Source organism: Phaenicophaeus curvirostris, chromosome 2 (assembly GCF_032191515.1).
Source record: "Phaenicophaeus curvirostris isolate KB17595 chromosome 2, BPBGC_Pcur_1.0, whole genome shotgun sequence".
Classification (NCBI taxonomy): Eukaryota; Metazoa; Chordata; class Aves; order Cuculiformes; family Cuculidae; genus Phaenicophaeus; species Phaenicophaeus curvirostris.
Window position 1 is genome coordinate 72,969,805 of NC_091393.1, and position 26,638 is coordinate 72,996,442.

Here is a 26,638-nt window from a genome sequence, read left to right on the forward strand (position 1 = left end):
TCTAGTTTGACTGTTTTGTGAGGTGTACACATAGTGTCATTCACCTAAGCTACTTTCTTTTATTATTGTTACGTGTTAATAATAGATTAAAATATGTGCTAAGGAAAGGTTATTTGCTCAGTGTATATTGGGTGAGATAACTTGTAAAAATATTTGAAAATTTAGCATGTTAAAGACTTTTAGAGAGACACAATGTTCTTTTGTGGTGTGTGCTGGCTCTCTTTTCAACTGCTGGTTAACATTTGCAGTCTTAATTTGTTAAACTATGAATCTTCTTCCCCAATGTATGTCTTGAGTTGGTGAACTTTCCTGAATATGGAAGCTCCCCTTGCCTGCTAGAGAAAGGTGGCAGCACCATCTCTTCAAATTCAAACATTCTGACTCTGACATGTATTTTAATATGCTGCAGTAACTTGCCAGAATCCAATTTTTTTTTGTTCGTAGGGTATTTTGTGTATACCTTTTATTTTTCTCAGCCTTTTTCAGATCAACTTGGCAAAAATGCCTGGTATTCATTGTGAATTAGAACATGCTCATGTTGCTGCTGTTATTGACATTATGTTCTTAACATTTTTAAGAGAGACATATTTAGAGCAATGCACTGGATTTTCTTGCTGTCACCCAAAGAGTATTTTGTTCTTCACGGTATGTGTAGTAGTATAGGAACTACTTTTGATATTGGAAACGGGTCAGCTTCAATGACAAACACCTAGCTAATAAATTGATTCATCCTGCTGAGCCCCATCAGAGTTGCGTATTACTAATTGGCATTGCTACCGTTTTGCATTATGCTTGAGTATAAATGTAGTCTTAAGTCTTTAGTGACTGAATATAGATTTTTGTTTCTGTTTTAATTAGATCTGTATGTAACTTTTGAATTTGCAGGCCTACGTTGTCTTTGTCACAACATTAGGAGGTCAGTGGTTGGAGCGCAACTTTGCTACATTTTTGTCACATGTGCTTGATCTGGTCTCCCATCCTCGTGCAACTCAGACCCATGTGGAGGCAGTTTACTCTCGAAGATGTGTGTCCTTTATCCTGAGAGCAACTGTGGGCAGCTTACTCGGGGAGAAAGCACAGATTGCAGCTGCCAAAGATATATGTCAAGCCATCGGTAAACAAATGAAGGCAGTGGGTAAGAATCATTTTTAATGATTGCCTCTCTTCATATAAAGGGGACAATTTTCTAAATTTTACTATAGTAGACATGTAAACACTAATCTGATACTGAAGTGTGTTTTCTTTGAAGTGGCAGTTGCTGCTTCTGGAAAGTTGTATAGGAGAAAAATCCTACAGTGGAATCTAGGAACTTAATTGGATAATTTTAAGATGATTAGAGATTGTGACTAATTGTTTACTACAGGTCTGGGGGATTTTTTTGTCTTATTTTATATATATTTGCATGCAAATTTGTATGCAAAGCCTAGATATGTCAAGATTATTTTTTTAGTTGCTATGCATTGATACAATACACATGTGCTCTATATATGTGTGTACTTGCTTTTTCTGTGTGATTCTATTAATTCTACCTCTTAGTGCACTGCCATCCATAGTAGCTGCGAGGCATCTATTTTTCGTGATCTTTGGATGATCGTGTTTGGCGGATAACTGTGGAAACTGTTTCTGTTTGGAATGTGTTTGCTTTGTGAGTTCACACTATGACCAGACTTGTGGTTTAGTTTTAATATAGGGTTGATGTCAAAAATAAACTGTCTCTTTCTATCCTGTATATGTTAAGATGTGATTCAAATGGTAGTTCAACAAGATGCTTTTTTTTCTTTTCCGCAGAAGCAGTAGTGAATGATGCTAATAGTGAAAATAAATCAGGAGCTGCTGATGTAGCTGCAAGCCAGCATGTAATGGTGTGTGCCCTCCAGGAACTGGGTAGTCTGGTTCAGAGTCTGAATGCCACTGCATCTCCTCTTATTCAAGAACCCTCTATTGGTATGCATATAAATCTAAATAGATTAAATGAGACATTTGAGCATTGAATATGAAATAATGCTAACTCTAGTTAAATAATAAATTCATACGTAAGAAATAAATTAATGAAACTTGTACTCCCTGTGGTACTCCAGGTAGCTACATTTGTCTATCTCTTTGTATTTAGTAATCTAATTTTAGTTCAAGTTTGACAAAGTATTAAGAAACTATTTTGATCTAAGTCTGCCTGAAGCTCTGTTTTAGGTGAGTCAAGTTGTTAAGTTGTGATTTCTAGCGCTGATTAGTTTCAGATAGTGGTTTTATAGGAAAGCCATTGTTTTGCCATAGAAGTTCTGAAATATTTGCTCCTGGAAAGCTGTATTGCATTCAGATATCAAATCTTTCTGGGGAGTTTAAGGGTATTTTGTTGAGATGAAGCTGTGGATATTCCCATTTTAAAAAGGTAGTTATTTGGCTTAAATTGACTGGGGTTTATGTGGGATTTTCTTCTTGTTTGTTTTAACAACTGAATCCCTGTTTAAATAGCATTGCAATTTTAAGTTTTTCGGGTTTGTGGATGCTTATAGTTTTTTTCCAATGGAAGTACAAGCTGCTTTAGTCATTTCTTTATGTAGATTATTGGTTTGATGCCTGTGGCATTCTTCTCCTGCTGATTTTGCTTCAGCTGTGGGATGGGAAAGACTCTGCCCGTGTTTATTCCTTCTGGCTGCTATGCCCCACAGGAACAGAGGGGACTATATCTCAGTGTTATTTCTGCTAGCTGCTGTGAAGTAAGCAGGTGGAAGTAGTTCACCAGCTACAGAGAAAGCAAGAGATAAGGCAGCAGTGGGGGCTTTAAAGTAGGAGTCTGTGGAGTCGGAGATCTGGACTAGGGAAAGCATTGATGTGGAGATGGGTTGGACTGAAGAGTTCACAGAGAATGGGATTAGCCAGGCATGGAGGTTTGGAAAGTGTAGAAAGATGGTAACTTGGTGCAGAGGAGACAGCACTGTGTCAAAAGCAGAGTGCAACAGTCAGTGACATCTGTAGCATGTGCTTGTCTACAATGTGAAGCAAAATCAAAGATCACTTATACTGTTGCTCTTTTATTGGCAGTCTGTGTAAAAGATGAGAAGATTGTAGGAGTCATCCAGTGCCTGTTTTCTTATATAGGTTCACAGCCTCTTTTCAGTTGTTCAAGTAGTAGAAGTCAGTGCTATGGCTCTGGCAGCTCCAGCTTTGCTGGTAAAATCTCGTGTGGTGCATCATGATGCTAATAACACTTCTATTTTTCTGCAAAGAAAATGGCGAAGTCATAAACTTTAAGTACTTTAATTCTGACTTACATAATGTTCGTGTTGCCTGTTTAGTACTGATTGATTTTACTTGTCTGTGTATATTAAAAGGCACATCATGACTTTAAGATTGTAAACTCTCTTTTCTGTAGGTCTGTTGGAGACAGTAACTTCAGTTCTCCTTCATCCCAGCATGGCTGCTCGACTTGCGGCTGCATGGTGCTTGCGATGTGTAGCTGTGGCATTGCCTTTTCAGTTGACTCCATTTCTAGATAGATGTGCAGAAAGACTTAACAATCTGAAGACCTCACCTGAAGCTGTTAGTGGCTACAGTTTTGCAATGGCTGCTTTGTTAGGTGGTGTGCATCAGTGTCCCTTGGGTATTCCTCACGCCAAAGGAAAGGTGAGATTATGAGTGTTTCATCTGTGAGTGTACTAAGATTTACCTTTTTACCTAGAAGTAATAGTTTTGCAAAATGTTTGACATGTTAATGAGTTAAAGCATTGTTGAGATTGAACTCATGCCTAGCAAGAGAGCACGTTTGTAGTATTTCACTTGCAGTATTTCCCAGGTTTTCCCTTTTTTCTCTTTCAGATTTGGGTTCTTGTTTGACATATTAATGAATAACTGCTGAAAAGAATATCATTGTCTGTATTGACACATACAAAACAGTGATCATTTGCATGAAATGTAATCTGCATTCATTCTTTATGGAAGGTCAATTTAAATTATTTGAGAACATCTTTTTAGATATAGTCTGTAAAGAGCAATATGTAGCAGTAGCTTGCAATGGGCTTTATTTATATTTTTAAAATCCATTGTTTTTTTCATTGGTACAGATGGTGGTCAGTATTGCTGAGGATTTGTTACGAACTGCTGCACAAAACAGCAGACTCTCCTTGCAGCGGACTCAAGCTGGATGGCTTTTACTTGGAGCACTTATGACTTTAGGTTTGTAAAACCGGTTGCTTTTTGTTTTATTTTAATGCTTATCCAACATTTTCGATTATCTTTTTTGGCAAATGGTCTCTACATAGAATAAGTCCAGTGTTAGTGCATTTATTTCAGCAGTGTTGTTCATAATGTGGGAAGTGAAATATTAATATTTACGTAAGCTGAAGGATAGCAGAGAGTGTTTTAACTAAAAAAAAAATTCTGCTGTCTTTTTGGAAGCCCAGCCTCTAGTCACTCTATGCAAAAGGCAAAATTGTCCATAGTCTTCCTTTCTTGATACTGTGGTGCAGAAAAAATAAATGGACTGAAATAAACCATAGTGAGCAATTCAATGAGTGAGGTGCCTCTGGATAGGCAACGGTACTCATTGGAAGTGTTTAAAAGCCATTCAGTTGTCTTTCAAAAAAGCCAGGTTTATGTATGTATCACACAAATATAACCTCTCAAAATGCAACTTCTGATAAGTATACTCTTGAATTTTGGAGTAATAGTGGTGATTTTTTTGGTTTTGAGTTTTTTATACTGGAAAATTGATAAAGTTCTGATGCATTCTGCTGTCTTGATCTCTCAGCAGATCCCATTTTGTGTTTCATCTTGCTTCGCTAAAATGCCTTTTTTATGCCAGCTTATTGTCATGTTTGCATAACAGCATAGCCTTACTTTGGTTATCCTCCAGTATATTTTTAAAGCACTTGCACTAGGTCTTCTAGAACATTTTCAGAAGTTTTCCTTAAACTTGACTGTTGAATTTGTTACATAACCAATAGCTGTCATTTCTCTGCTCATTTTATGAACAAGTTAGGATCAGCTAAAGAGCTTGCCTTCGATATAGTAATATAAAAAAAATTAGAAGTCACTGAAAAGATATTAAAAAACAGTTGGCAGTAGTTATGTATTACATAATGAAGTTTAGAATTGCCTATTTCCTTTTTTTAGTACCAATACCAACACTTACTTACACTGTTTATTTACCACACTTTCAACTTAGAAATGAGAATTTGCTTTGTTTTAGTTTTTCAAGCTGGGGGAAAAGGAAAAGATGTGAAATCAGAGAAAAATAGCTTAAGGAGCATAAACCTTGATAGCATATTTTTCACTGTTAAATACAAGTTTTTGTTATGCTGCCACTTTATTTTTTTGCATAGGCCCGTCTGTTGTTCGGTATCATCTGCCTAAGATGTTGCTGCTGTGGCGAAATGTGTTTCCACGTTCTCTGAAGGAGTTAGAAGCAGAGAAAGCAAGAGGAGATTCTTTTACCTGGCAAGTAACACTGGAAGGCCGTGCTGGAGCCCTGTGTGGTAAGAATTTCAAACTTCGAGATTACAAGTGCATGGTAAACCAAAACATGGTCCCAAGTATTATAGAAACTGCTCTCGACTTCCCTGCTTTCTTTCAAAATGTTTAAAATGCATCAGCTTTTTGTCAATGTGACCTGGTTTTGGCATATAGTTTTATGAACGTGTCACTGTCTTTGTGTAAACATTTTTAATTGCTGCTTTTTGATATTCTCTTAGGATCTGTATCTTGTTCATGCTTTAGATATATTTGTTTCAGCAAAATTTTAATTTATAACTTTTTGTTATTAGCTATGCGAAGCTTTGTTGCTCACTGTCCTGAGCTCCTTACTGAGGATGTGATCAGGAAATTGATGACTCCTATAGAATGTGCCATGACAATGATGTCACAGTAAGTAGGCAGTTTTTACTCTCTACTCACATTTTTCTTTTCCTGGACCTGAAATACTAGAACTAACTTGTTTTATTTCATGTGCTGACCTAGTACTGCACTGTCACTGCTTGTCCATGTTGAAAAAAATCTTCTATGAGCATTGTGTTTGTGGTCATTAGCTTTGTAAAAGTATATTATTGCAGAGCCTGTCCTGAGGGGCTTACTATGGTAACATCTGTAACTGTGTTTTGGGTTTCCAGTTCAGCGATTTCTTTAATTCATGATGTTCTTACCCTTTTGCAAGAAATGAGAAAACTCTGGTACTGATGTACTTGATGTTAATCAATAAGCTCTCCTCTTATGAAATGTGCTAAGGAAAATACTTGAACATTCTACATAATATAAAGGAAAAAAAAAATTGGGTTGAGTTTTGTGGTTTTGGTTTATCCGCCTCCCCTACCCCTCACCCCCCATTGAAATAGATGTTTCTTTTGAGGACGTACATGCACCTCATTTACAGCACCATGTGTTTATTTTGATAGAAGTTTTTCCCATACAATTACCTCTGAAAATGTACGGATAATTGAGTAATGTTGCTCATAGTTGTTCTCTGAACACTGTTGTCTTGTCTAGAGAGATATCTTCTGAAAAGAAATCTGAAAATACTCTTCAGAAACTGCGATATTTCTGGCTGTCTCTTTTTTTTTTTATTTATTCTGTAGCATTCCATCAGTAATTAAAGCCCATGGAGCTCATCTCAAAGCTAGTGCAGCTATGGTCCGTTTAAGACTTTATGATATATTGGCTTTATTACCTCCGAAGACATATGAAGGTACATAAATACTTATTAAAGTAAAAATTCTGCTTCTCTTGATGTATTTTTGGTTCTTGCCTTTGAAGTACATACAAGGTTCAAAATAGAATACTAGGAATCTCCAGGATTTTTGTACTATATCCCTCATCTTCTGTATGTCATCTTGAAAGCGTAACTACAGAGTATGAACACTGAAAAATACTAGAGTAAAACAGCATCAAAGTTACAGTCTTGTTTATAGGACTGAGAGATATGGAGATCATGTTCTTAAATCCTGTTTAGGTCATATATGTCATTGTTACTTAAAAGACAGCAGATGGTATTTCTTAGTATACTCAAAGGGCAAATGTAAGAATGAAGATTTACTTTTGGTTTCTATTTTTTTTTTGTTTCTGCCAGGCACTGTCACATAATCCAACTGATGAGTTTTTTGGGTTTTGTTTGTTTGCTTTTTGTTAATTCATTACATTTACATGATGATGTGGACAAGCAAATTTTTGCAAAATCTAGATTGTCGTCCTGGAAGGGTGGCCTGGTCTGTTGTTCAGAACGTTGACTTAGGAATGGGAATCCCACATTTCTGTTTGAAGCCTTACTTTCAACTCTAGTCTTGTCAGGTTTACTTTTCTGTCTGTTTGCTAACCTGTAAAACTGCGGTAATAGTATGTGCTTTGATTTGTAACTTCTGATCACTAGCTGAAATGTTCTGGGTAAGAAGCAGCACTGACTCTGTTTAATGTCCATCCTTTTAGGATCATTTAATGCACTTCTTCGAGAGTTGGTAGCAGAGTTTACTTTGACAGACAACTCTGCAAATACAACCACATCACTCCTCAGGTCTCTTTGTCATTATGATGATAGTGTTCTTCTTGGCTCTTGGCTGCAGGAAACAGATCATAAGTCAATTGAAGACCAGGTAATAAAAATCTAGAAGGATAATGAACTGTCTGCGCTATCTTGTCTCTGTGATGTGTGTGGGGGGGGAAGCCTTCTAAAACTGAAACTTCATGCCTTGTTTTTAGTCTTATTTCAGAGGTTTCGTAGATGTAAGTCCTTCTATCTGTAGGTTACCATTTTGATTAAAAACTGCCTACAACTCACATACAACCTCATATGGTTGTGGTTAGTGAACTAGCCTAATTTGTCTAAAACAAAACAGCAGTCCTTGCCTGCCTCTCCACCACTCACCACCACCACCTCTCTCTGCCTTCCTAGTCTAGCAGTGGTTCTCATACATGTTTTTTGAACTAGGAAAAATCTAAGTTCCATTTAATATGTTTCATAAATAAACTGCTGTCAAAATGTCTGTGTTGCAAATGGTGTTACAGGAAAACAAGATTTAACTGGTTTTATAGGTACAATATGAAATCTTACGTTTCACTTGGAAGTGTTGACACAATTTTGTTGGTATTACAAGGAATATGCTGCACTTCTAAAACGTGAGTCTTTGAAACATAGGAATTAAAAATTTTAAAAGAGGAAGCAAATATTGCTATGGGAATCTTTCGTGATACTTTTCAGATCAACTGGTAATGTTGATCTAGTTGTTGTTTTTCATATGGCCCTTGAAGAAGTGTGGCTTAGGGAGCAATTTGGTGATGTTAAATAGTTTAGGAAGCTATCTGGCAACAGCCTTCTCTTTGCTTCCCTGATTTGTGATGACTAGTAAGGGGCTGACCACCACTTTTCAATCCTTATGTTTCAGGATTTAATGACATGGGAGAAAACACTTTTGTCCATCTGGATATACCCACCTCTGACTTCATAATTCTGCTCTGTTTTCTGCTTTCTCAGTGAACCTGTATTCTGTAGACAACTAACTGTTCTGAGCATTTGCTGAACTGTGCCATCATAAACTTTGCAAATCAGCTTTTCAGAAATTTGTAGGCTTAAGAAGAGGGAGGCTGGACATGCCTCTTCTGCCCAGCCTGTCTCACAATGGCAAGGTTTCTCGGAAGGTTTTTGAGCAGATCCAAAAGGCAAGACTGATGCCAAGTGTAAGAAACCAAGGGGAAAGTGTTTCTGAGAAAAGATCAGCATGTCAAATGGAAAAAAGGGTTTTATAAACTTGCCTTGTATGTTGTGGTAGAGATAGTAGACTTCGAGTGCATTCTTCAATCTGCAGAGTTTTCTGGGATACTCCTTCCCACCTCCCCCCCCCTTTTTTTTTTTACCCTCTGACTTGTTAAACAGTCTCTGGTGGTAACTGAAGCCCTGTGGTACACCACAGGATCCTTTTGTGCTTGGTTACGTTTTGGTTTTTTTAGCGTTATGGAGATCTCAACAAATGTTTGTATTGTTTTCTGGCCTTTTAAGAATGCAGAACTATTATATTCTAATTTTGTTTCATGATTAAATAATTAACAAGTTATGAAAATAAGGTTTTCCTCAGAGAAAATAGATGATTAATTGTATCTCCTGAAAGAATGATGATTAGGAAGTATTTTCATGATGATAGGATTGTTACTAATTTTAATACTGTTTCTAAATCTTTGAGTAGGGAAATATTGCAGCTAAAACTGATAATTTAATATAATGCATTGTAACTCAATGCTCAAATAGAGAGTGAATGAGTAACCTTTTTTTTCTGAAATGTCACCTTGTAGTCAGTGATTCAGAAGCTACTATTAATATCAGATTTAATCTGCTTTTCTCTAATTTCCAGCTATCAGGAGTGATAGTTTGTGCATTTATCCAGCTATTAACTGCTTTGACCCTCTGGAATTTAGCTGGACCTGTAAATATTAGTCTGTATATGCATGGGGACACTGCAGTTGCATTCAGGTGTATGTAAGCCATCTTGTTGTTTTAAGCTGTTGCATATGTGTTTTTATTATCTCTGTTTCCAAATTTTAAGTGCGAAGGTATATTCAGATTTATTTATATTATGTGGTATTTTGCAGCTTCAGCCAAACAGTGCGTCTGGAAGTGGTGCTTTAGAACATGATCCATCTTCTATTTATTTGCGCATCCCTGCTGGTGAAGCTGTACCTGGTCCCCTTCCTTTAGGAGTATCTGTCATCGATGCATCTGTGGCTCTCTTTGGTGTGGTTTTTCCTCATGTCTCTTACAAACATAGGTCAGTTTACATCAATATCCATTTCAGAATCTAATGCCTTGTTCTCCAGAGAGCAGTACATTTCCTTTTTTTTAACTTGAAATAAGAATCTACTTTGATATCAACTGTCTTTGAATTCGGAGTTCAATATTTGGTAATTTCCTCAGTTTTATCAGTTTTGAAGATTTAGGGTTCAGAAGTGGAGGCTAGGTTCTTCTCTCCTCTTACTAGATTTAACATCCGTAGTATCTCTGCAACCAAAATTTCCTGTAAAAATATCCATTGCAATTAATTTCAAATCAGCCTTGAAAACATACCTGTGGAATCCGTTGAATTTCATTTGGTTTCACAAGTAAGGCTATTTGATTGATACTCGGCAAATGATTTTATGCGTGATGAAAAAAGAGGGAATGGAATTCAGCTTATTTTCCTTTGTGTTCTACATTACATTTGCAGAGTTATGAGTTGCCAGGACTACTTTCATCATTCAGTTTAGCTAATTCGTCACTGAGCACAGAGTGAAAGTAACTTGCAGACACATTTCAAAGTAAAATTATCTTTCAGTGCAATTGTGATGAGAACATTTTTTTCCTAGGAGTCAATCTCATTTTGCAGTAAGTGCAGGACAGACTTGAGGCCAGCTTGCACTAATTCAACTTGATCTACATCTTTTGTTAGCATTGGAAAGATTTGGCTGGGGAATTGAAAAGGAGTTAGGAATGCAGATTATTCATTATATATTCCTGTTCTTGGTATCTTCTAGGGAGTACTTCTCCTCCCAGTAACACTTTCTGGCATGGTTGACTGGGGGAAAATGGAGGCTAAATTGGGAAAACATTAGGAACAATAATAGGAATATGGAGGGTAACTCTATTTTGAATCATAGTGGAGAGGCAGCATTTTGGGACTCTGATCCTCATAGCTTTCTAGTTTTACAGCCAGATATTTCTGAAGACTCACTTCTACTTCGTGGTGTTTTCTTCAATATGAATAGTAAACATTTGCAGATAAGCTAGAAGAACCAGGAAAAGGGACATTCAGAATACCTCTGCACTTTCTACTTAAAGTGAATAACTTCTGCATCCCCTGAAGCATAAATTCTGTGACTGAAATTAAAAGGCCGTTTTGTTGTGTGTGCTTTTTTATAAGCTGTGTTTTAGTTTATATTTTGAAAGAGAATCACTGAAATCATGTTCTTTCCTTTATTTTAGATTACAGATGTTGGATCACTTTGCTGAATGTGTCAAGCAGGCTAAAGGTGTTCGCCAGCAAGCTGTGCAGCTTAATATCTTCACAGCTGTTCTTAGTGCCTTGAAGGTAAAATTTGTAAACTTTTAATGAAGGCCATAATTTTGCAGTTTGATTCATCAATTTATACTGGATATAAAAGGCTGTTAGAAAAATGTTACTAAAGACACCACTTACACAGCAGTTTTACAATACCAAAATTGACTTTTTTCAGATGTTGGCATGAGCTCTCATTGCATGTATCAGTACAAAGAACAGATCAGGCCCATGTAGTTAACATTCTATAGTATCCAGACCATCTGTTTTTAATTTTTTTAGTCCTGAAGTTTTGTTTGGATTGTACTTCTGGATTTAAGTACTTTGTCCTATATCCTCAATAAAACCCTTATGTTGTATGGTATTGTGCAGATGAAGCTCATGGAAATAAGAGCAGAAATAGATTTTGGATTCCATTTTAGATGTCTTAGTTTTTTCTACTTAAGACTCCCTAATATTGCACAGAATTCTAGATGCTAGAATTCTAGTCGGTCCAGTCCCACTGATTTGAAATCTAGTCAGTCCAGTCCCACTGACTTAAGTTACAGCTCCGTGTTCTCTGTCTATGCTTGGAAATCTAGCCTTGTGCTATCAAGGCATGAGGCTAGACAGCAACTCACAAATAATATTCCTGAGAAATATTTGATTTCAGTGACTTGCATTTCCTCAAGGCTTTTGTGGGAGCAGTGTCAGAGTGTAGGATTTTCTTTCTGCTAGAAAAATTTCTTAAGGCATTTCTAATTTTTTCCTGATGCTGTCTTATATAGATCCCAATTCATGAGTCTACTGGACAGCATCTGTCATTGTCATCACTGTTCATCTTCAGAGCAACTAAGTTGTATGCACTGAGGAAGCAACCCTCATAGAAGTGCCAGCCTGAAATTAAAGATTGGATGAGTTTCTTCTTGCCTGACTTTTGCTGTCCAAAAAATGGCTGCCTACATTAAGCTAATTGTTACCAGGGCTCCATGTCCTATGTAGATGGGCAAAATACAATGGCAAAACAGCACTTCTTTTCCTTGCTCTGCTCTTAGAAGTGTGAATGATTTTTCTGCAAGCTGAAAAGCAGATTCTGAGATAGATGCCTGGAATTTCCCATGCCATGCCAATGGTGAAAGAATTGACAAAATGGAGCTGAAATGAGGATTTCAGAATAGAAAATGAGAATCTATGGTAGCGCCATCAATTTCTTCCTCTCTAATACTTGCATTGTTTGTACAGCATTTATTATTACACATTGTTAAATTATTTTTCCGAAGTAAAGACTTCTTGAAATTTGTAGTGAATGGTGATGTACTATTAATGAAATGTGGGAACCGAAGAAGATGCAGAAGTGGTGTTTACTGATATTGTTGTGTATAACATTTATATAGCAGGCTGTATAAATGTTTGCAAAGATGTGACTGTTAAGAAAAAGGCATTTTCATGTACCTAAAATGTCTTCCTCAAGCGATTCTTGCAGAAACATAACAACTGTGATTTTTGCATTTGACAGCAAGAGATGTTGTGGTTAGGTGTTAAAGTTTTTTGTTTTCTTCTGCGGTATCCTTTATAAAGCTAGCTCAAATTCAGTAGCACTAGGGTACATATAGCACTGTAGTGCTTTTGATAGAAAGACTGATGCAACAGGTCTTCCTGTATGTGACATAACTAGTGTTGGCAAACATAAGGCTAAGTGTGTGGTTGAGTTTAAGTTTTAAATGTTTTTTCAACCAATGTATTTTAGGATAAATGATCACAAATGTAAACAAAAGTAAAAGTGCATAATTTTTAACTGAAGATTTCAAATACATTGAAATTCCTCTTATGTCTTTCCTTTCTGCTTTCCTTTGAAATTATTTCTTTTTTTTTTTTCATGCAGGGCTTAGCTGAGAATAAAAGCACGTTAGGACCAGAAGAAGTCCGCAAATCTGCTCTGACACTGGTAATGGGTGCCCTTGATAATCCTAACCCTATTTTGAGATGTGCAGCAGGGGAAGCTCTTGGCAGAATGGCTCAAGTAGTTGGAGAAGCCTCTTTCATTGCCAGAATGGCTCAATACAGCTTTGATAAGTAAGTTGCTTTTGATTTGGAAAAAGAAATAAAAATGTAATTTAATGTAGTTTGGAAGTTTCTTCTACTAAATACCATATTGATTATTCTCTTTTCTTCATGCTTGATTGCTATGGTTATGTAGATCTAACAAACCTTCAAGCAGGGTCTTGTCTTTTAGGTTTATTTTGTGTGATTCTTCCAGGAATAAAAACTGAGTTGTTAAACTACTTGGAATATGAAATTATACCAATGAATAGTTTTTGATGAGTTACTTAAAGGTGACTAAGCTGCTTCCGATAGATAAATGCAGCTTATGCTATGTCTGTACTGTGAATTGTGTGAGAGTAATTCTATTTCATCAAAGCATCCTCTTTATGTGTTGATTTAACTTGCCCATATTCTGTTGTTAATCTGAGGTCTTTAGAAATATGGCTGGTACAGGCAATTTTTGGCTTAAATTTAAGACAGCAGCCTGTCTGTGAATCAGAATGCACCTACCTCAGGGCTGCAGCCTGTGTTTTTGGCTAACCAGGCTGCATGCACATAGCCTCAATCCCACTCTCCTGACTCTGGGTAATTCAGTTTTTCACAAACTTTTCTCGTGTAATAAAGTACATAAACTTTAATATTCTTTCCTTGAAATTCTCTTGCTGGGACTAGGGTTTTTTTTCTTATCTAGGACTCAGGTTGTTAATGGTTTCCAGTCTGATGATGCTGTCAAGTAATTTTTTTTATATTTGAGATTTGTGCTTACTTTGTTGTTCGCTGATGGCCGAGAGAATGCTTACCTCTCATATACGGACAACTGGGAAAAAAATGTCTTTGTTATGTGACATGTATTCAGAGGTATTGTGGAAGATAGCAAGTCACCCCTTCATAAAATTAGGTCATTCAGAGTGCTATTCATTACGTTTTAGCTTCATTAATAAAGTGCTATTTAAAAGAAAAAAGCTTTTTTGGAAAAGTCATAGAACTCAACCGTAGAAGAAAATTACCCTATTAAAAAGTTATTAGAAGTTATTCAGTTGGCTTTGCAGTGGAAGACATAGCTGTGGATTTCTTTGTCATTTCTTAATATGTGGCATAATTTTTCTGTTCTTGATTCGTTTACTGCAGTGACGAAGCAATGACTTTTCTGATTATTAAATTAGTCTTCTGTGAAACATTGATAAACACTAGATGCTTTTCCTGTATTCTTTCACTTCCAAAACACTTCTTCATGTAAAATGTCAAGTTCTGAACAGGAAGAAAGGAAATTACTATTAAAGTATCTCTTTTTTTTCTAACTTGCCTTATGTGTAAACTGGTTTAATAGCTATATAGAATAAGTACGTTGGTTTTGCTTTTGTTGTTAAGACTTCTCAAGATCTTATAAGATAGCCTGCAAAATTCTGTTAGTCATTTGCACTGTTATGGTTCTTGAAGGATTCTTTATAACAAACTTAGTGAATTACACGATTTTTTTTTCAATTCAAACATTGATAGGCTAAAATCTGCTCGTGATGTTGTATCAAGAACGGGCCACTCTTTGGCTCTGGGCTGTCTCCATCGGTATGTTGGTGGAATAGGTTCTGGACAGCATCTGAAAACAAGTGTCAGTATTCTCTTGGCATTGGCACAAGATGGAACCTCTCCTGAAGTGCAGGTAAAACCATTATCGCCACAAAAATACTTTAAAATGAAAAATTAAATTACCTGTTCAGATGTTCTTCAATTGATTGTGAGATTGAATGTGAAATTGCCACATGAAAGCCAAATCATGCAGATGAAGCATGTGCCAGGGAGCATGGAGAAAGTGGAACTTTCCTTATTAACTCTTACAGTACAGAATCTCAAATATGTACTGCAGTTAAAACGTATCCTTACTGTTAGTTAGGGGGGCAGTTGCAAGTAGTCATGTTAATTCAGACTGACAAGGGTCTGTTTGTCAGCTGAACCAGAGTAATTCAGTGTGGGCGTATTCCTAATTGACTGTAATTATAAAGCAAAATGTGTTAGCTTTATGGTACCATAGCTGCCTAAACAGAAGTCTTAAAGTAACTGGTTATTGGTTAATGTGTGATCAGTTTCTGGAGTCTCAGGTGATGAGCAGTATTTTTCCTTGCAAAGTAAGTTCTGTGTATGTGATATTGTAAACACAGTCTGGCAGTATCTTTGGAGGGTTACATTATGACAAGACAAATCTCTTGCAAGCTAAACTGCAGGTAGAGGATGGGAGGAGGCAAGTCCAAGACAAACCGAAGGCATGCAGGGGTGTCTGTCCCCTATGGCCTATAGATGCGAAGTCTCACAGGAAGACAACTTAACTGCTTAGAGTTGCTGATGGAGTAAAAAGGGGACTAAACATGCTGGTGTCAGTGTCCTTGGAGTAGTTGAATATGTATAAAGACTGCAATTCAGAAAGTTTCCTAAGTTGAAAAATACTTGAAAATGAGGAGAATATGCTTTACTCTCCCAGGAAAAATTTGAGGGGTCAAGAATTACTTCAAAAGGGACACAAGTGTCTTGTCTGTAATTATTGTTCTTCAAACACTATGGTCTAATTGCATAATAGAAGAGGTGATTTTTTGTCATTCTTTTCACAAGATACTGCAAGGAAATGATTGTCTGGAATAGACACTGACTATTATGCTTTAGCAGCAGAAAGTTGTGTGCCACCCATGAGCAAGGGCACTACGTATGTACAGATTGAGAGTCTAAAGCCTCAAGTAACTGTACAAACTCGTACTTCTACCAGGCTTATCACTTGGGAAAACAAGCTTAGTTTTGTTTGTAATTATTTTTTTTAAATGATAATCTATAAATACCATTTAAAGTCTCTTTTAAATTTCCTTAGTTTATTTCAGGTAAGACAAAATTCAGTTTTCATATGTAACTTACCTCATGTATGAGTAAGTAATTTTGAGGCATATAGTTGTGTACCACTGATTTAAAATGGAAAGTGTTACTGCTTTATGAAAAAAATGTGAAGTATAAAGGGGAAGCCCAGATGGAACTGTTTATTTTCTGTTCAGAGTATATGACACCAGACTACCATGAAAAGCTTTTACACCTCATCCCTCACCAAATCAGTGTGGATACAGAAAATGTATGGGAATACTAGTAATGGAAATTTGCAGGAAAGGAAAGATAACCTGTAATGTGCTCCAGGTGGTTAGGATTGTAGAAGTAGTTATGTGATTGCTAGTGCTATTAGTTTTTGAGTTGTATCAGAGAGGATTAAAAAGGAGTAGTTTTAAAGGCAGATTTTCTGTCTCATTCCCAAAAGTCTAGCTTTGTAACCATAATATTTTTTTAACTTAGTCTTTTTACTGAGATTGCATTGTGTATTTAATGGAAGAAGATTCTGAAATAAGATAACACAGTAGAGTTTTATGTAGAGAGAGCTAATGCTTTCATGTCTGTCAGAGGAATATATTTTGTATGAAATGCTAGTGGGCAAAAAGACTGTCCCCTTGCCCACTTTTTGCTTTGACAATTACAAAAAAGTATTTTACTCTTTTGTTATTGACTTATCTTGCACTTGGAATCGGTTAATCACCATTTTTTTCCTTATCTTGTAGTAGATGGACTTTGAACAACACTGCTTTCTTCTCTCACACCATCTAATAAAATAATTAATTACAAAGTGCATGTGAACCTTTCAAACTGTCATAAAAATCAGTTCCTCCTGGAATGTCAAAAGCAGTCCCCACTAAGGACTTTGCCAACTTACCTATTGCAGACTTTAGAACCAGTTTTACAACAGAATGCTTCTGTTTCTTAAGAGTCACTGTTCTGTTGTTTTTATTTATAAGTGGGTATGTTGTTTGTGTTTGTATTTTTCTTCTTCAAAGTGCATAACCATTTTTTGCTCAAATTTTTTCTTATCTTATTTCTGTTATCCCCAAAACTGCTGATAGCCAAAGAGTATGCTAGAGATATTTAAACTCCTAGATCATTGCTTGAGGTTCTGAGACCTTTGAAACAATTCTGGAGTCTAGCAGCTAACTAGATGTGTTTAAGCAAGGACACGCAGAGCTGGGCTCAATCTGTGTACAAAATTGGTTTAATTTCCTGAATATATTACTGAAAAATCTCCTTTGTGTTTTTGATAGACCTGGTCTCTTCATTCACTCGCCTTGATAGTAGATTCTAGTGGACCAATGTACCGTGGTTATGTGGAGCCAACGCTTTCTCTAGTTCTTACTCTGCTCTTAACAGTTCCACCATCGCATACAGAAGTACATCAATGCTTAGGCCGGTGTCTGGGAGCTATAATAACTACTGTTGGACCTGAGCTGCAAGGTTAGTGGGAATTTGAAAATAAAACAAAAAATCTAGCTTGTATAAAGATAACATATCACAGCCTTAAATGGAAGAAACAGTCTGTTGCTGTTGCAGGCCAGGGGGGAGTGGGGTGGGAGATGTTGACAATTCAGCTACAGTCCTGCGAGCAACACCACTACCCGTCCTACTTATGACTGCCTGGGGCTTTTTGGAGTGCGGTTTGAGAGTTGTATAAAGAACTTGCAGTGATGCATGTTGTTCTTGCTAATGGCAAATTTGCATGGTAGGTAAAATGCGAAAAGCACCCTTACTGCATACTTGGACGTATGTTTCTGTGTATAGGTGGGGCAAGAGGCAAGGTTTTTCCTCTGCTTTTTCAGTGTGTGTTCATTTTATTTTTAACTATTGAGAAGAGCTGAAGTTTGACGTAATTGATAATATTGTGAACTATAATTCATTTCCACTCATTCTTGATATTCTTAAATCACTGTACCTTACTGTAGAGAATAAGATCTTGTCATGCTAAACACTGCGTCTGAAATTCTGTTGCTCAGATGGCAAAACCATGGATTTATAACTTTGTCTAAGTGGGATTTTTAGGAATGTTTATAGGATGGTCATTGATGCAGTGACAGAGAGCCAACCACTAGTGAAATTTTAACTGAAGAATTGAACTTAAATTTCTGGTTATGAAAAATTAGTAGACGGTTTAATTGAGCTTGTGTGTTTGCTTGCTATTTGTAAGCCTTTTGATCTGGTGTGTCATTAACTTTTAAAATAAACAACAGTTTATATAGAATGACTCTTCTAGGTTATGTTTTTCCATAATTCAGGGGTTTGGGTTTTTTTTGTAAACCTGATGCAGGTTAATTCTTAAAGTATGAAATGGGATTATTTTTCAAACATGTTCTTTTGAGTGCTTGTCCTGTTAGAGCACTGCAACTCCTCTAATGGAGCTAACTAAAATCACCTGCTTATGTGTATGCTAGCTTATGTGTTATCTGATATTTTAGGAAATGGTTTGATTCTTGAAAAGCTGCTCATGTGTATAGAATGAAAGACACTTTCAAAATTTAAATTCAGATAATTTTAGTGGTTTTATATCCTGGGAAGATATTCTCAAATATTTCTGACTGAATGTCATCTATCAAAAATTTAATTTGGACAGGACATAGTTTAACTGAGCTAATAAAGATGTATGGAAACAGTCTAGTGTTCTTTTGAAATTGTGTAGATAATGTTTGTGGTAGGAATTCAGAAAAAATTGCATGTTAATCTGTGGAAGCATTAAAAATTCTTGTTTGTCAAAGGTTTAAAGTGTGCAGTTGTCATACAAAAATTTTGCTGTGTTTATTGAATTACATCATTAGGTAACGGAGCTACAATTTCAACAATCCGTTCTTCCTGTTTGGTGGGATGTGCAATCACACAAGACCATTCAGACTCGCTCGTTCAGGCAGCTGCCATATCCTGCCTTCAGCAGCTTCATATGTTTGCACCACGGCATGTCAACCTGTCCAGTCTGGTTCCCAGTCTTTGTGTGAGTACAGAATATGTACCTTTTGTTCCCCAAAGTTTTATGTACATGCATAGCAGGTGACAGGAGAAGCACTTGGCAAGATGTTAAGGATGCTTGTATGGTAATAAGCAAGCCACAGTTGCAAAAACACTGGAGTGCAATAGAAGTATGGCTGTCCCGAAGCCTTTTTAGATCTTTTCAGAATGCTGCCCAAACTGAAGTCATAGGTCTGATTCTCTTTTGTCTTTCACAGCACAAGATAGTTTTATCTATTATGACTGAGTAAAAGGATGCTGAAATGCTTGTTTCCTCCCGCTGATTGCATGCATAGAGGGAAGTGAGTGAGCTGGGATAAGGCAGAAGATTTTTGATTTAGTTCACCACTGTCAGCAGAGTAGATGCTGACATTCAAATTCCTGTGCCATTGTTGTTACTGTTCTTTTCTTCCTCCATTAGTGTTCTGTCAGCAAAATCTGGCTTAAGCCTGGAAGTGAGGAGACTGAAACCTAAAACATACCAAATACAAATATAAGAGGAGAGGTGGTGTGTGTGTTTGTGCGCATTTTGGTGTTTTGTTTGGTTTTTTTTATTACTATTTTTAAAGTTATTTTGCAGGGGGTTCAGCAGTGCGATACTGAAAAATTTGAAAAGCTTCTCCTTAATGTCTGTTGGATGTTTAGCAAAGTTTTTTGTGTCGTTCTTTGTGGAACTGGTGGTTCTGTATTAGCAGAAGGAGTGCAATCCTAATTAAGTCAAGATGAGAACTTTTTTTCAGTCTGCTCTCCAGACTTTTCCTCTTGTGTCTTCTTATTGTTACATGCTTACCACCCACCCTTGCTTCCCCTTCACGCTCTGGAGCACTCCTAGGAGAGCAACGTGTTCCCAGAACACTTGTCCTTTCACAAAGTTTTGCATGAAAGAGATGCAACGTACCCCAAAGTAGATAGTCCTTTTTTTGTGTGAATGCTATGTACGATGTGACAAACAGTCCCTATAGCATTTACTCCGTAAGTACCAGAAGGTAATATTGCAGACAATGAAGTTCATACAGGAGTGACAGTTTTGAAGGCTTTTCCCAGGGTTTTCTGCTGTCTCTTTTCTGTTCCTCTATGGTCCTCTGCTAAAAAAAAGCTATTTTATTTCTCTTTTCTTGTATTCATTACTTCCATGTCATACTTAGTTTGATAAGTTTTCCTTTATGCTGTCTTGTGCATTTCTTTATATTGCAAATACATTGATATGTAGGCAGGTCTGCCTTACCTGCCCCATTAGTAAACTCGTAATTACTTCCTATCTCACTTTTGAATGGAATTAATGCCAGGTTTCAAAATTAAACCATACAGTTCCACAATCTCATTTCATTCCTTCTTCCTACATTGGCTTCATAATCAGTAGTTGTTTATTTTGTAACTTAAAATGGGGAATGATCTTTCCATTAATTAAATTCCCCAAATGTTCTGTATTTTAGTTCCATTAAAACAACCTCAGTGTGATATTTAGAGGTTCTTTAAAGTCTGCTTGTTTTTTCAGGACTAAAATCTTGTTTATTCATATGTGGAATAAAGATCTACTGTTAAAATGCTTTATAAACTATACAGCCCTTTCATTTAGGAAAGCGTTTCCATCCACATAATAAAATAACACTGAGAAAGCAAATGTGTATTTGGTTTATTAAAAACAAATTCCCCGGGGTGAATGAAGAATCAGTTTCTTAAAGAAATCTCTTCATCTCTTTCACTGTGGAAAAACATGGAGTTCTCTGTGCAGCTACTTCCTCTCAGGAAAATAGAGACGGTGTACAATTCTTATATAAGAAAAATACTTGCTTGTAGTTGTTTCAAAAGGAATTGGAAGCCAGTGTTGGTTAACAAAGAAATCTGAAGCTGTCTTATTAAGAGGCACTTTAAAAACTTATGCTATAAATTCTGTTACAAGTTTGAAATAATTTTTATGGTAGCAGTTGTGTGGTTCAGCTGATGATGGCTTCTTGGTTAAAAGAGTGTGATTTACAGGTATAGCAGAATATGAGGTTAAGTAGTACTGAAGAGAGTAACAGATTGGAAAGTGTAATTAGTCTAAAATCACACTAATGCAGTAGTTCCAATATTTAAGCTCTTATCTCTTTAACCAGATACCAGCTGTCAGCTCTGTATATGTCAGCTTCATTTTTGCATTTGTAAATTACAAAAAGTGCTTGCTTCTGAACTTTCAAGATTGTGTAAAGAGCTTGGTGCCCAGCAGCTCACACATGGACAAGTAATGGAAAAGTAGAATGCTGTTAGTCCTTAGCAGTGCTGATCTATTGATATGGGGTGTAGCAGTTCACTCACTGGTAGTGGTTCTGATTTTTAGGTTCATTTGTGCAGCTCCCACTTGCTGCTTCGCCGGGCTGCAGTTGCATGTTTACGACAGCTTGCTCAGAGGGAAGCAGCAGAAGTATGTGAATATGCCATGAGCTTAGCAAAAAATGCTGGAGACAAAGAGAACAGTGGCATCAGTAAGTATTTCTTTCATGTGACCATTTTGTAACAGTTGAGTGCACATGTATGTGTATGGGTGTATGGTTTGCCTTGAAAGAGGGGGGAAAAACCCTCAAAAGCCACCACCCAACAACAGAACAAAAACCTAATACTGTCCCTTCCAACACCAGTAACTTCTGGCCACACCCCTGCTTACCTCTTAAATTCCCTTGTAATTTACCTTTACAGAAAGTTCAGACTTAAACTTCTCTGTCCCAGGCAAAAAAATAGGGAATACAGTGTATACACAGTGGAATAATTTCGTAGGGGTTTTTTAGGGTATTTTAGGTTTTGCTCTTTTGAAATTTGTTTTCGTTTGCTGGTTGTGTTGTTAACCAGCATGTCTGCAAAGCCTGTAGACTTTGCTGGCTGGTTCACTTCTTACGTGTATCACTTTATTCTGAAAACAGGTGTGTTAATGCTGTTGAGCAGGACAGTCTTCATACAAGTATAGAATTGGGAGCTTACTTGTATTAAATCATGCCAGCTAAGTCTGTCTCTGGAAAGATTCTTTAGAGTCCAATACTATTAGGAGTTTTTAGAAATTCATGGGATATGTACTTTGAAGAGATTTTTTTTTTATACATATATATTTTTAAGTAATACCAGGGTGTGTTATTTGCCTTGCAGAAAATAAACAAGATGAATTGCTGTATTAAAATCTTTCTAGTATTAATTCAGAAGAAATTCAGTAACAACTTGGTGTATCATTGCCTGAACTACACACAAGCACAGATACACAACGTCCAATTCTAGTCTGTTATTCCAAATTTTAAAACTGAGTTGCTGATTTCAGAAAAGATTTCTCATTATCATTTTGCAGGTACTAACCCTTTTGCACCAGGGGCTGGTTCTCGGCGAGATGCTCATTCGCGACATCAGGGCGTTAATATAACAGAGACAGGCCTCGAAGGTGTCCTTTTTGGAATGTTGGATCGGGAGACTGATCGGAAGTTATGCTCAGATATCCATGATACTTTGGGACATATGCTTTCATCGCTGGCAGTAGAAAACCTTTCTCACTGGCTAACGCTTTGTAAGGATGTCCTTGCAGCTTCTAGTGGTAAGAGTTCTATAGTGTTCACATGTACTCTGTTCTTAGTACTAGAATCTTCTGGAAATATTTGTCTGGAGCTTGTTTTTTATCCTAGTTAAGATAGCTTATATTGTATGTAGAACTTTGATTATAGTGCATTAAATTTTCCTTACAAAGAAGGAATCTTCACTGTTAAGCATTAGAATATTGCTTTTAAGATTAAAATTAGCTGCCTTACAGTAGGGTTTCCACAGAGGAGAAGTGTTGTGATTATTACTCTAACATCTCAGTATCTTAGCAAAAGCAGACATATTCTTTTTAGCCTTTATACATTAGAGCCATACATGCTCTGAGCTTTCTTTTATGAGGTTTAGTTAGTTACTGATGTGATGATGGGTTACCATGGTGATGAAACTTTTGCTTGTTGTTCAGCTTTGCAGGCTTGTTTGCGCAGATCTTGCCCTCTGAGACCTTATTCCTGTTTTTCAGCTTGTAGAATGGTTGTGACGCAGATTCTGCTGATTTCCTTTGCATTAGTACTTGTTTATTGACATACTGTGAGTTCATCCTGAAGCTCTTTCTAAATGTTGCCAGCTTCACATTTACTGATGAGTAATGCTACCAACGATTTCTTTATGCAATGTAGCTACCATGTATCTGCCCTGTGAGAGAGAACTTGTTTCACAAGTTTGAAGTTGCCATGTCCTTATTTCTTGTGGGATGCCTTCTCAAAACACTTGTATATTGGCTTAATTGTGCTTGATTTGCCATAGCCTCTTTCTTTTTTTGTTGAATGTTTTGTCTCTTCAGCTGCTTAAATTCAGACTTCCTAAGAAGCAGAGATGGTTATCCTTGCAATAATTTCTTCTTACTCTCCATTAATTACCACCACTATTTTCTGTCACTATCTTGGTGTTTTGCTAGTTTGGACCTTGTCACTGAGGTTTCATGTTCTCTTTTCTGAATAGTAAAAGTGTATATGCATGTTTTGCTTTTTGTTTGGATTTTGTGGGGTTTTTTTTTAATGTGATCCCTGAAGTAATTTTGTTTTCTGAAATGAAGTCGCACAGCAATACTTAAAGAAAAGAAGTTTTTGAATGTCAAGTGCATTTGTAGGCGTTATAAACTGCCTACTTGGCTGCGTATCTGTCCCATGCATGGAACTTTGTAGTTTTTGTTTCAATTTAACATGCACTGTAGCATTTATTTCAAACAGGATCTGAATAGTTCCAAGCCAAGCTGATTCTTTGATTCTGAGCCTGGTAATCTGCTTACCTTGTTTGTTGGCAATTTAATAGATTAATTTTCAAAGTGAGAAGTTTAGATATGGGATTTGGCTGTAGTTGGTACCTGCAGAGAATTAATATTTCAGGAATTTGTTTCATGTAATTTCAGCCAAATAAAGGGTAACATAGCCCAGATTAGAGGTGAAAAACATTTCTTTTAATGATATTCATACACCTTGTTTCAACAGAAGAATTGGTCTGTTCTGAATCTAAATGTAAGGAAAGGTTTGAATATGTCCTTAGCTGTTTTTTGCAGATTGTTACGGTGGGATTTTTTCTTTTCAATTTTTCTCTGTAGACATGAGTACTGCTGCTTCCTTAGGAGGAGGGAAGGATGAGGAATCAGAGAAGAAGGATGAAATGGATGATGATACAATGTTTACTACCTTGGGTGAAGAGGATAAATCCAAGCCTTCTGTAGCACCTCGTTGGGCAACTCGTGTGTTTGCAGCAGATTGTCTGTGCCGAGTTATCATGCTGTGTGAGAATGCGAACAAGGCACACTTTGATCTAGCACTGGCTCGTTCAGCTAGACTTAAAAACCCAAAAAGTAATTACAGAATGTGCGCGTTTTGATATTTTTTGTTTTTTTTTTTTCAATTTCTGACACCTCTTTACAGAGTAACATTACACGACCACTTAGAAAACACAAGCAATTATCCTGTCATTCAAATGGTTAAAAACAAAGGAAATGGCCTGCAAAAATCAATGAAACTGTGGTTGTATAGCTTCTGTAGTTAACATACAATGAGCACAAAGAATGAGGTTTGCTGGAGGATATAAATTCTGACAGACTGAAATGCTTGGAAAAAGCTATAGATTTGCAAACATTTTCTCCAGTCTGAAATAGAAGCAGTAAACTTATATCTAAGTGTGGGTAAACAGTTTCTGAGTTTAACGTAATGACAGCAATGAATTAGAGTTCAGAGATTATTTTAGCATCTCCAGATTGAAGGGATGCTAGGAAAGCAAAAAGAAATGAAGTCAGGAAATTGTTGCCGTGGCATTGGTTGCAGAGAGGGATGCGAGAGGGAGTTATAGGAAGACATAGACCCAGCTGCTTTATAAAGTTTATTCTTTTGATATCCATGAGAGTGATTAATACTCATTTTAAAACTTATGTTTTGAAAATATTTTTATGAGTTAGAGGATCAGAATTGAGAGGTCAGAGAAGACACAGTTGTTTTGTAAAGAAATGTTTTACTAACAGATAGTGGAAAATTTTCATCCTTGAGTTGTCCATGTGATGCTGTTGCTGGTGCATAGTAATTTCACCCATGTAGTGCTCATGAGCACTTTATGTATGTAGGATAAATATCATGAGCATCCTGGAATGCACGGGATTAATGGATTTTAGTGTTTGTGTTCTGTAGTGAGGGTGTCTGGTTACGATACAGAAATTTATCAGATCTTTGCTTGTGTTGCTTTGATGCAGTCTGGTTCCACCATTATGCATTGGTTTTGTGAGAATCTTGTTTCTGACTTGGTTTGCGGTTGAGGTCACTGTTTGTAAGACTAGAAGGGAAAAGTTTAGGGAAAGTTTATTTTGAGATGGCACTGTATTATAGAGAAAATTATGAAATAAATGCTGCTAATAGGATCCTGCAGAAGATTTCATATAAAATCCTGAGGATTTGCATCTCTGAATTTACATAAAGTGAACTTTATGGGTTTGGTATCATTGTAAAAAGGAAACCTCAGCAAATGTCTACACCTCTTCGACCCACCTCCCTGCACAACTTCAACTTCCAAAATATTTAAATTTTACTAACACATATAATGCTTTGAGAAAGTGCAGATTTTACCACTTCATAGTTTTTAAGTGATCTCCAGTCTGCCTTTACTGATACCTCTGAACAGTTTCAGCTACAAAACAAAACTTTTCTTTTTTACCTTGAGACTTGCTAATAACTTCCATAATTTTTGATTTTTGTTAGTCCTCCTGGATGTTATGTTTTTAAATGATTTATTTGTGTATTAGTTCAACAATATCTGGTAACGTAAAATTGAAAGTAAGTTAAAAAAGAAAATTAATAAAAATAGACAAGAAACTCCATTCAGAAATGTTACTGAGGTATGCACTGTTATTTTCTGCATGTTGTCTGCTGCTTACAGCCTTGGATGTGGGTTTTGGGAGCAGGACTTGAGAGGTATACTCAGGTTTTAGGCGTTTAAACTTGACGAGTTTTGTCTTTATCAACAGGGGTCACTATAAGCACAGGAGTCAAACAGCAGTTGCCTTAAAGATTTTTTTGTAGGTTTGAGGAAATTACCAAGATTAGCTTTACTAAATGTTCTAATCTCTTTTGAGCTGCACAGCTACATTTACATACTCTATTCAATACAATTTCTGTATATCATGTACTTAATTTTGTTTCAAATTTGGGCTTAATTTTTAAGGTTGTCTTAGGAACAAAAGTCCTGCAGTTGCTTTTTGGTTTTTGGAGGTGGGGGAGGGGAAAGAAAAATAGGTGACATTCTTTCCTACCTTCTTCCATACCCTAAATGTGGATGTTTGAAAAAGAATAGGTAAAATTTGTACATGTCAGTGAGGAAAATGTTACAAATATCTGTTGTATTAAATGTCCTTTGAGCTACTAAATAGTTCTTTCTGTTTTGTTCTAAGATGATTTCTTAGTACTCCATCTCTCTGACCTTATTCGAATGGCATTCATGGCTGCAACTGATCACAGCAACCAGCTACGAATGGCTGGTCTTCAAGCTCTTGAAGACATTATCAAGAAATTTGCATCGGTTCCTGAGCCAGAGTTTCCAGGCCATGTGATACTGGAGCAGTATCAAGCTAATGTGAGACCTCCTTCATAAGTTCAGGAAATTGTGTATTTATGCCAATATGCCAGTATTAGCTTTGAGAACATTCTGTAACTTCAAAAGATCTGTGAAGAGAATTTTGTGTGTGAAAAAGTACTGAAGAGACTTTTATTCACCTCTTCAAAATTTATTTTTATATGTCTTCA

General features: G+C 36.6%; 1 protein-coding gene across 1 annotated transcript in view; it reads left to right on the top strand.

Moving 5' to 3' along the window:
- Positions 1-26,638, top strand: part of HEATR5B (HEAT repeat containing 5B) — a 54,032-nt gene that overhangs the window by 5,133 nt on the left and 22,261 nt on the right. Inside the window, exons 7-24 of the mRNA XM_069852470.1 lie at positions 886-1,135; positions 1,789-1,944; positions 3,371-3,621; positions 4,059-4,170; positions 5,319-5,471; positions 5,760-5,859; positions 6,564-6,673; positions 7,408-7,571; positions 9,559-9,734; positions 10,925-11,030; positions 12,859-13,049; positions 14,517-14,676; positions 17,129-17,318; positions 18,671-18,840; positions 21,172-21,316; positions 22,162-22,401; positions 23,959-24,210; positions 26,287-26,468. Coding sequence (XP_069708571.1) covers positions 886-1,135; positions 1,789-1,944; positions 3,371-3,621; positions 4,059-4,170; positions 5,319-5,471; positions 5,760-5,859; positions 6,564-6,673; positions 7,408-7,571; positions 9,559-9,734; positions 10,925-11,030; positions 12,859-13,049; positions 14,517-14,676; positions 17,129-17,318; positions 18,671-18,840; positions 21,172-21,316; positions 22,162-22,401; positions 23,959-24,210; positions 26,287-26,468 — 3,108 coding nt within the window. The remainder of the gene's footprint in view (positions 1-885; positions 1,136-1,788; positions 1,945-3,370; positions 3,622-4,058; positions 4,171-5,318; positions 5,472-5,759; positions 5,860-6,563; positions 6,674-7,407; positions 7,572-9,558; positions 9,735-10,924; positions 11,031-12,858; positions 13,050-14,516; positions 14,677-17,128; positions 17,319-18,670; positions 18,841-21,171; positions 21,317-22,161; positions 22,402-23,958; positions 24,211-26,286; positions 26,469-26,638) is intronic.